We start from the raw sequence: 11,200 nt of genomic DNA, 5'->3' as shown, positions 1-11,200 counted from the left end.
GAGGGGTCGGGTCCAAACATGGATGCAATAGATTTGCATGCGGCCAATGAAGGCCATTGTCCACAGTGCACACTCGGTGGGCAACTCCTCCAAATGCTACATGATTGGCGAATTCCATGTCCGGTGTGAACGGCCAACATGCTAGTGGTAGCAAGTGGCCTATATACTTTAGCAAGTGGGCAAGCATGCTAGTTGTATTTCCTTGGAGGGAGGGTGAGGGTCAAGTGTGAAACCTTAGCTATGGCGATGGATGGAGCTTGCACTACAAAACCATGCATAGCTCCCTCCCTGGCTCTTTCAGCCTGTGCTTTCATGGCTTTCCTCTATGTCGCTATGCTCTACGCTCCCTCTTTGCTCCTCCGCCTTCCTCCCCCCTCCTCCCTCCTCCACCACATGCTTCGCCGCTTCGCTTCCGCTACCATCTCCTCCCTTTTCTCCCTCTTCCTCTCCTCTCGCCTCCTTCCCGTACGTTCGCATGCCCTTCCTGTGCGCAGTCTCGCAATGCTCTTTGCCATCATGTGCTTCTCATGCTTCACTTCCTTCCTCTGTTTTCCAGATGACAGCGATTCAAAAATCTGACCTCGCTTCATGGCTCCATGTTTACGGCCTGCGCTCGCATCATTGGGTACGTTCTTGCTTCGTTAAGTCATGCCTTTTCGCTCATATGCATTGAATCTCGATTGGGTACTTGTTGCTCGGTCCATCTCCTGCTTGGGTCTTTCATGGCAGCAATTTCTAAGTCTTTTAGAGTGTGCCCATCACCTTGGCGTTATGAACGAGAACCAGCCGATCGTCGAGTTTCTTTCCTTGCTCGGGTGTAGAGCTGTGTCAATGATCTCATCATGTCTTTTTGTAGGGGTAGCGGAAGGGAAGGCTAGGATTCTTGCCTAATGCGAGGCGTGAAATGCAATGTGGTGTCTAGGAAACAGTGGCAAGCGGTTGTTTTCCCATTTCTCTTGACTGCCCTGCTCTATTTGGGACCTTTGATGGCGGCAGCTCTCGAGCAGTTAAAGGAATGGCACAAAAGACTTGCTCCAGGCGAGAATCCGAACGGCGTGGGGTGCTCCAAACATGCGTGTTGGGATCTATTGAAGACTACAAAGTCGTTTGCTTCCGATATTCTTGCTTGGAGGAACTTTGTTGTGGTCAGTGCGTCTCTTGTATGATTTTTCTTGCGTCTTCTTTTCAACGGAATTCAACTCAATTATGTCGGAAGCAGGTAACTTGTGCGAAGCCTTAGTACAAATATAATCGTACGGGGTGGTTTATTGAGTTATACGGGTGGATTGAAATCACGGACCAGTTGCATTTAACATTTCAAGTTGAACAATGATGTCTGTTCTCTTTATGTATGACATATTTGTGATATTATTTGTCCTATGTGGGCTATTTTTCTTGATCGTGGGTTCCATGTCCTGGTTTTGTCTTTATCTGAGGTATATACATAGGCTAGGCTTTATGCGAAGCATTGCCATGAATGCGAGCACAGATTCCCACTGCATGTCATTCACATAGCTGATACTGCATGCGACTGGAATGTGCACCCTTGCTTTTTGCATCGTAGGAAACAGCAATCTCTTCTGATACTAATTTGTCGACATACACATGTACCCATTTTTTAAAAACTTTGAATCCTAGCCCGCATTGAATTATGCAGAACTATGCTCATGGTCAGAGTTGAATTGTATGATTGTGCCGCCATGACCTGTACTTAAGAAATACTTGCAATGGATTGTAACACTTAGATACGAATGTAACCACCTTTATACGGAAACTCTATTATTCTTTCTTGGCCTGTTACGAACTTTTGTTTTGTCTCTGTCTATCTAGTGGGGATAGTTGCAAAGTGCTTATGATTCTCTTTCTATGTTACTTATACAGGCACCATTGACTGAGGAGATCGTGTTCAGAGCATGCATGATACCAATTCTACTCTGTGCGGGATTTCAACATGAAGTTGTCATCTTTTTGTGTCCCCTCTTTTTTGGCTTAGGTAATTAAACAAGGCCTAATTGACTTTCCATCTAACAATGAACAATTTGTGTGACCACTGTTGTAGACTTTCGATATCTATAGATCAAAATATTTACTGGTTAGTGTGGCCCTTGATGGATGAGGTTTGACAAATTGGTTTTGTAAGGAATCACATAGAATTCAAAATTTAGCAGCAACAAAGCGGTAGAGAAGTTAAAGCGTGAGAGCTTTTTCCTTTTGAAATATGGAGAGCACAAAGCAAGTAATGCCGGTGTACACATTTTTCATTTGAAGCCAACATTTTCCTGTGCCTTTTTCGTTGATTTCTGCCCTGTAAGCATTTGCAACTATTCCTCACGACTTGTGGACTGATCTGATGACTGAAACGAGATCTCCAGCTTGTCATGTGCTTGCTCGGACCTGAGTTTGGCAACCACAAATCTTTAGTGGTGGTGTTTGAGATATTCACACACACACACACACACACACACACACACACACATATTTACACACATATGTGCTTCCTCACGACTTGTGGACTGATCTGATGACTGAAACGAGATCTCCAACTTGACACACACATGCGCTTCCTCATGACTTGTGGACTGATCTGATGACTGAAACGAGATCTCCAACTTGTCATGTGCTTGCTTGGACCTGAGTTTGGCAACCATAAATCTTTAGTGGTGGTGTTTGACACACACACACACACACACACACACACACACATATATGTACACACATGCGCACATGCACACATGTATGTATATGTTCAGCCCTCTTCATTGAAGAAAGCCAACACGTGATTGCGAAGGCCATAGAGATAGTACTTAACATACTTTCGAGTTTTCTGTTGTGTAACTTATATGATGTGATGAGTTGCCAATAGTATCTCTCTCTCTCGCTTGTGTCTACTAGCATTCACACTTCGACTCAGTAGTTAGTATGCGCATTGTTAAAAATTCAAACTTCAAACTTGGCCTTTTTAAGAAGAATAGACTTGGGAGAGGAGGCTCTGATACCAGTTGTGGGGGGAAGAGAAGTGGAAGGGAGCAAGAGAGTGAGAGTGAGAGAGAGTAACACTCTAGTGCGGGTGTGAAGTGAGAGTGAGCCACACCACAAACTCACTTATGTTTTATTAGGATTAGGTTTACCCTATGACTGTCTTAGGACAGTCATAGGTGTCCTATCTTTTAAAGAAGGGTTGGCAATGTGCCTTTACCCCAACATTCATCATGAGCATCGTTGTCATCCTCACTGTGATGAGAATACCGCCACTGTCACCGACATTAGTATCAGCATCGACACCAATGTCAACATCAGTGACGACCTCACCATGCGCTATTAGCCAGACCGCCACAGTAACCCTCTATGCCTCCCCACGGTACGCCTCCTTCCTGTCACCCTTACCCATCGTCCAGCCACCATTCCCCTCCACAGTCAGAGTCACCTCAGCTACATTCTAGATGTCTCCCCACCACTCTCAGTCGCTTGCCCCTATGTCCCTACCTTCCATCACTCAGCCCCCACTCATGCCCTGCACATATTCCTCTACCCAGGCACACCTAATCCCACCGAGGCCTAGAACAGATTGTCATGGAGGTTCACCGCCTTCGTGCACAAAAGATGGAGCAAGATCGCCTCATAGATATAACCAATCCCAGCTCTTTGTCCAAATCCCAAAGATACTCTTCCTTGCCTACCCCTTTCCGTACGGACGTACGGCCAGATCCGTACGGCCGTACGTCGTCCGTACAACTGTACGGACGGACTGCGACGAACAGTGCGCAGGCGGCGGCGAACAGGGCGACAGCGCGGGCGCGGGTCAGATCGAGGTCACGGGCGTGGTCACGGTGGTGGTCGCTGGTCGCGGGTCCCCTTGCACAGGAGCTGCTAGCTGCAGCTCGAGGCGCCGCATCCAGCTAGCAGCCAGCAGCTGCATAGCAGCTGCTACTAGCTGCTAAGCCTCTCGAGGCATTGTGAGGGCGCAGGGCAGCAGATCAGGGCGTCGTCGGGTTGCGATATTGCATCAGGCAGCTCCATAGCTGCGTGGCGTAGCTATTCCACGGCAGCCGTACTGACTGTCCGTACAGTCGTACGGACTGCCGTACAACTGTACGGACGACAGTCCTTCATCCACCTGCAGGTACAGTAAGGCTGGCGTTGACAGCAGGGTACAGAAGTACAGCAGGACTTGTTTGTTTTGCTGCAAAGACTCAACTCGATTTTTTTTTTGGGGGGGAAGCGTGCTGCTGCGAGGACAGAAGTACAGCAGGTACTCTGTACTCTGCAGGGACAGAAGTACAGCAGTACATGAAGCATTTCTGATACATTCCTGGAGCATTCTAGCAGTATACTGTGCATTTGTTGAGGTACATCAGGTACTCTCGTGTCACTCACGCTTGAGGTGACTTGTGCCACAGTGGTGGTGTTTGTGCAGTTACTTGTCATTCAGGAAGGTCAGATGCTTGTTTTGCAGAAGCTTCTATGCATTTACTGAGTGCAATTCTTAGTTTTGGGTGACCATTTCAAAGGGCTTTTGCCTGGATGTGTTTGCAGTATATGCCTTGAGGCAGTGTGTAGCCAGGGAGCACACATTTGCTTTGTTTCCGCAGTGCATTTGGTGACATTTGTTGCAGGTCACATTCTTTGTACGCACTTTGAAAATCTCAGTTGAGCCACGCTTGGTCAGGGCGCATCGAGTTTACTCGGTCCCTAACTGCCCATCGTTGACAGTGCTCAAAAGATTTTCTTCTTGGTGTTTGTATTTTGTGATTTGTATTGTTACCGAGTACACAGGGGCAGTCTATGCATTGCACATTGTTAGGTACAAGTGTCAGAGAGATTTCATTTTGCATGCTACCTCAGTGTTGAGGTGTTCTCCACTTGATTCAGGTGTCAGATCAAGGGGCTCTTGCCCAGACTTTGTTTGATAGCACTTCGGTTACCGACAGAGATCTTCAGATGCATTTTCTTCCCTTGGTATAAGGGTGATTGCTTGGGATTTATCCCATTTACTGTTGCAGGCTTTGTGACAGGCTGAAGGATCATTTACTGTTTTTTTTTGGGGTGTTAGTCAAGTGGTTTCTGCAATTTAACTCAGTGCAATACCTCATCTGAGGTGGGAGAAGTGATCAGTACAGTGTTTACAGCAGTGTTGGTGGTTTTGTCAGATGATTGTGCACTGTTAAGCACTTGTTGAGCAGCAGCAGCAGTCTGAAATTACTGTTTTTTTAATGCCTCTCTGAGCTCAGAACAGTTTGTCAGAAGGTACAGTAGTTGCAGGGACATTTACTGTTTTGCTGCAGATTTTACTGACAGTTAAAAAAAAAAAAAAAAACAGCACCATTGAGAGTGCTTCTGGCTCTAGAATAGAGCAGGCCTTTTCTGAGAAATCAGAACCTTTATTCAGCCTTTTTTACTTCCAGGGAGTCAGGTACTTTCCTCATCTGATATGGCATCAGGAGGAGGTGATTCTTCAATTCTGAACATAAAGAAACTGGAAGGAGCACATAACTATGCATTATGGGCAGAACAGTGCTTGAATGTACTTCTGTTAAAGAAGATTGCTAAGCCCATAAGGGTGAAGGGTGTCAAGCCATCTGATATGGCAGCTGATGACTGGGAAGAGCTTGATTTGTCCGCGAGGGCAGCTATCATGCTCACTATTTCAGACACTCTTGTGTTCAATGTACAGGCTGAAAAGACCTCTTATGGTCTATGGCAAAGACTAGAAGAATTATATGCCCAAAAGAGCTCAGCCAGTAAGGTTTATTGGCTGAAGAAGCTGGTTGATCTTCGCATGAAGGAAGGTACAGCTATGACCTCACACTTGAGTGAGTTCAATGCTATCTTTACACAGCTGATTGCACAGGGGTTGAACCTTGATGAGGAGTTCAAGGCTACTTTCTTGCTGTGTACCCTCCCTGAGAGTTGGGACACTTTCAAGACCACCTTGTCAAACTCGAATGCCACTCTTATTTATGCTGATGTAGAGAGCTCTCTCCTTATGGAGGAGATGAGCAGGAAGAATAATGCGGGCAGCAAGTCTTCAAATGCTTTGCAGGTACAGGACAGAGGCAGGACTCAGCAGAAGGGGAGATCTGCTAGTAAGTCCAAATCCCGCAGTCAGTCCCGTGGCAAAAAGGACATTGAATGCTTTTATTGTGGCAAGAAGGGACATGTGAAGTCGAAGTGCTTCAAGTTCATACGGGATCAGAAAGCCAAGAAGGCTGAAACAAAGGATGCAGGAAATGCAAGCAAAGGCAAAGGCAAGGCCAAGACAGATGACTTGGATGCAGTGAATGTTGCAGCAGAGGACGGTGACAGTGACATACATGATGTTTTATGCTCTTCTGCTGTAATAGCACATGCTTTGGTTATTGATGGCCATGACATGCACACCTGGCTCTTGGATTCAGGTGCCTCTTTTCATGTTACTCCTCATAGGGAGTGGTTTACTTCCTACACAGGTACTCATGGAGTTGTTCATCTTGGGAACAACTATGCATGTCAGATTGCAGGGATTGGCAGTATACAGATAGTATTTCCTGATGGACAGTCATTTATGCTTGATGGTGTTCGCCATGTGCCGCAAATCAAGAAAAATCTGATTAGTACTGGCTTATTAGATGACAGTGGTTACCACACCACATTTGGGGATTCCAAATGGGTGATTACTGATGGCCAGACTGTAGTGGCTGAGGGTTTTAAGAGTGATACTTTGTATCCTCTTTATGTTTCCAGTGTGGGTAATCATGTTGTTGCCATAACCGAGCTGCCAAAGGTTTCATTGTGGCATAGCCGGTTGGGACACATGTCTGTTAAAGGAATGCAAGAACTGTCACGTTTGGGTTATCTGCCGCCTCTCTCTTTTTCAGATTTGCCTACTTGTGATCATTGTATTTTTGGCAAGCATTCTGTGACTCCTCATAAGAGGAGAACTCCCCAGAATAGAGCACCACTTGATCTAGTGCACACTGATTTGTGTGAGATGCCACAGTTATCACTAGGGGGTGCAAAATATTTTATTACTTTCATTGATGATGCTACACGTAAGGTGTGGGTCTATTTCTTGAAGCATAAGGGAGATGCCTTATATGCTTTCAAGAAGTTTGTCGCTCAGGTTGAGAATCGGACAGGTCGTAGGCTGAAATGCCTCAGATCCGATAATGGAGGTGAGTATGTGTCACATGCTTTTGTGCAGTTTTGCCAAGCTAAGGGCATCAAACAGGAACTCACAGCCCCTCATAATGCATCTCAAAATGGTGCAAGTGAGCGGATGAATCGAACTATTCAGGAGAAGGTTCGATGTATGTTGTCTTATGCTGCATTACCCCATGGCTTTTGGGCAGAAGCCGTGCAAACAGCAGTTCACATTATTAACAGGTCGCCAAACAAGGCTTTGGAGTTGAAAGTGCCAGAGGAGGTGTGGTCTGGCAAGCCACCTTCATATAAGCACTTACGTGTATTTGGCTGCGAGTGCTTTGCTCATGTACGCAAAGAACTGCGCACCAAACTGGATCCAAAGTCTATCAGATGCATCTTTATGGGTTATGGTGACGAAGGTGAAATGGAGTACAGATTATGGGATCCCGTTAAACGGAAGATTATACGCAGCAATGATGTCATCTTTAAAGAAGATAGTGTACACAAGGAACCCGTGCAACCTGTGGAATACAGGAGGGTTATTTATGATGATGTTGGACAGCAAAATATGCCCATTTATATGCAGCAGCAGGCTGCTGCAGATCACCCTGTTCAAGAGGGTATACAGGCTGAAAATCAGCCAGATAATTTTGCCAATGATGCACCACTGGATGTGCCAACAGATGGGGCTGTAGAACAGCCAGATATGGTGGTACAGCCACCCGTCATGCATGAAGAACAGGCTGAACAGCAGCCTAATCCGGAACATTTTGTGAGGAGGAGCACCCGTGCACAACGGCCTCCTGCCAGGTTTGTTCCAGGAGCCAATAATGTGGCTGATTTTATCATGCTGACTGATTGTGGTGAGCCTTCCAGCTTCAAGGAAGCTATGGGAAGAACAGAGAAAAAGAAGTGGGAGAAAGCCATGCAGTCAGAAATGGACTCCCTACTTCAGAATGATACATGGGACTTGGTGCAGTTACCTGCAGGCAGAAAAGTTTTGCCATGCAAGTGGGTTTACAAAGTCAAAGTGGATTCAAATGCTTTACCGAGGTATAAGGCCAGATTGGTTGCCAAGGGATTTAAGCAGGAGAAGGGCATTGACTTTGATGAGATTTTTTCCCCTGTAGTCAAAATGACTACTTTGAGAGCAGTGTTAGCTCTTGTTGCTCATGATGACATGGATTTATGTAAGATGGATGTGAAGACAGCATTTCTTCACGGAGATCTCCATGATGAGATCTTTATGAGTCAGCCAGAGGGATATGCTGTTAAAGGGAAAGAGCAGCTTGTGTGTAAGCTCAAAAGGAGCTTGTATGGACTCAAGCAGGCGCCAAGAGAATGGTACAAGAAGTTTGATGCCTTCATGCAGTCCCAAGGATATCATCGGTGTGAGACCGATCATTGCTTGTACACCAAACGGGCAAAGGATGGTAGTTTGATGCTACTCATTCTATATGTGGATGACATGCTTATTGCCAGTAAATCTCAGCATGAGATTAGTGCTTTGAAGAAACAACTGCATAAGTCTTTTGACATGAAAGACTTGGGTGATGCAAATCATATTCTTGGCATGCGTATTACTCGTGACAGGTCCAAGGGACTTTTGTTTCTGTCACAGAAAGAGTATATTGACAAAGTACTGCAGAGGTTTAAAATGGAGGGGGGGAAGTCCATTAGTACCCCGTTGCCTCCACATTTAAAACTCAGCAGTAAGGACAGCCCCAGATCAGATGATGATAAGGCTGAAATGGCCAAGGTTCCGTATGCATCTGCAGTTGGATCTTTGATGTATGCCATGGTTGCCACTCGTCCGGATATTGCTTTTGCGGTGGGAGTCATCAGCAGGTATATGGCAAATCCAGGCAAGCGGCATTGGGAAGCAGTGAAAGGTGTCTTGAGGTATCTCAAGGGTACCAAAGACTTGTGCATATGCTATGGTAGGCAGGATGCATTGGTGCATGGCTTTACAGATTCAGACTATGCAGGGAATGCGGATAACCGGAAGTCTACTACCGGTTATATTTTCACATTTGCAGGAGGTGCTATATCATGGGTGTCTCGGTTGCAGAAATGCGTTGCACTGTCAACCACAGAAGCTGAATATGTTGCAGCCACTGAGGCTTGCAAGGAAGCAATATGGCTTACTCGGCTGGTGGGAGATTTGGGAATTACAGGAGATATGCCAGTTTTGCATTGTGATAGTCAGAGTGCTATCATGTTGGCAAAGAATCCGGTCTTTCATCAGAAGACCAAGCACATAGAAGTGAAATATCATTTCATCAAGGAGGTACTGGAAGACAAGCGACTTGAGCTTGTGAAAGTGCATACTGATGATAATCCTGCAGATTTGCTCACTAAGAGCTTGCCTACAGAGCGGTTTGCACATTGCCGCCACATCATGGGATTAGGATGAGACCATTCTTATTTTATGGTCTTGTATACAGTAACTGTATATTGCTGTAATTTTTATTCTTTTCTCCCCTTTAGGCACATTGGCCTTTAGGTGGGAGGTTGTTGGGGTAAAGGCACATTGCCAACCCTTCTTTAAAAGATAGGACACCTATGACTGTCCTAAGACAGTCATAGGGTAAACCTAATCCTAATAAAACATAAGTGAGTTTGTGGTGTGGCTCACTCTCACTTCACACCCGCACTAGAGTGTTACTCTCTCTCACTCTCACTCTCTTGCTCCCTTCCACTTCTCTTCCCCCCACAATGAAGAGGTGGAATCGAGGCTGAAGTACTTAGTTTGAATCTGTGACTGGTAAGGCTGTGACAGGGCTGCCTTCTTTACAGCCGTGCTATTGTCTGTAATCTGCTACGGTTGCAACAGTTGTTGATGCTTCTTTCGGTGGGTGTTTGAGCTGCCTTTGCTGCTTCTCTTTCTTCTTGGGCTTCTCATCCTTTATCTCACCTTTGTCCCCTTTTGCCTCATTGCTTGCTGTCTACTCTTTCCCCTTGTCTTTATCCTCTGCAGATTTCCCTTGCTGAAATTATGGAGGGGAGAATTGCACACAGCCCTTCACTCTTTCACTTTCTGAAAAGGACCGTATTGTGAGGCTGTGGAGGAAGCCGGTAGTGCCAAGTAAGAGAGCTTTAGAGAGGCTGCTTGTGCGTGTGGGTGTGTGGATTTGTATGTGTGAGAGCATTTTTTTATACTATGGTCTACACCCACTGTTGGGCGCTGATGACGTCAATGGGGATGTCATAGTAGCTAGTCCCTGCTATGCGTGATGGAGTTTATGGTTTTCAACCTTGTGAGTGACTATCATGAGATTGAAACTGCACTATGTTGTGTTTTTAGAGGATGAGTTTGGGAATGTTCCTGGATTCATCTAGGTATATGCTTCTGCCGTATTAGCGGACATGCAAATTTCACCTTGTGAAGTTTTCGTCCAAGTTGCGGCCTGCTGGTATTGTGATAATTCTTTCTATCTTAAATGGTGCGTTGCCCTATCAGCTAGTTTTAGATTTAGATGCTCGTTGGGGAGAGACTAAAATGAAAATGTTTAGACTTCACAAGCAGTTGTAGCTTGAATGAAGAGATTTTGGACTACCTTTTGATTAGCCTTCTCCTTTAGTGCTAGCCTTCATCATGGCTGAGTCTACCCTTCACCTCCGGAGTGCCGACAGAAACTCAGTACGAAGACTTTGTATAAATGGATGCTCAAGTATGTGTGGGTGTGTGGATTTGTATGTGTGAGAGCATATTTTTATACTATGGTCTACACCCACTGTTGGGCGTTGATGACGTCAGTGGGGATGTCATAGTAGCTAGTCCTTGCTATGCATGATGGAGTTTATGGTTTTCAACCTTGTGAGTGACTATCATGAGATTGAAACTGCACTATGTTGTGTTTTTAGAGGATGAGTTTGGGAATGTTCTTGGATTCATCTAGGTATATGCTTCTGCCGTATTAGCGGACATGCAAATTTCACCTTGTGAAGTTTTCGTCCAAGTTGCGGCCTGCTGGTATTGTGATAATTTTTTCTATCTTAAATGGTGCGTTGCCCTATCAGCTAGTTTTAGATTTAGATGCTCGTTGGGGAGAGACTAAAATGAAAATGTTTAGAC

The 11,200-nt window shown here is 45.5% G+C and overlaps 1 protein-coding gene across 2 annotated transcripts in view; it reads left to right on the top strand.

Moving 5' to 3' along the window:
* Positions 1-203: 203 nt before the first annotated feature.
* Positions 204-11,200, top strand: part of FACE2 (farnesylated protein-converting enzyme 2) — a 57,124-nt gene continuing 46,127 nt past the window's right edge. For both annotated transcript variants that reach the window (XM_087390477.1, XM_087390478.1), the window contains exons 1-4: positions 204-465; positions 557-625; positions 930-1,145; positions 1,882-1,993. In XM_087390477.1, coding sequence (XP_087246603.1) covers positions 241-465; positions 557-625; positions 930-1,145; positions 1,882-1,993 — 622 coding nt within the window. In that variant the 5' untranslated portion in view covers positions 204-240. The remainder of the gene's footprint in view (positions 466-556; positions 626-929; positions 1,146-1,881; positions 1,994-11,200) is intronic.

The sequence above is a fragment of the Dipteris shenzhenensis genome, chromosome 19 (genome assembly GCF_047967505.1).
Source record: "Dipteris shenzhenensis isolate YYH24624 ecotype China chromosome 19, Dip_SZ_1.0, whole genome shotgun sequence".
Taxonomy (NCBI): domain Eukaryota; kingdom Viridiplantae; phylum Streptophyta; class Polypodiopsida; order Gleicheniales; family Dipteridaceae; genus Dipteris; species Dipteris shenzhenensis.
The sequence above is the reverse complement of the archived record's forward strand: the minus strand, read 5'-3'. Positions and strand labels throughout refer to the sequence as shown.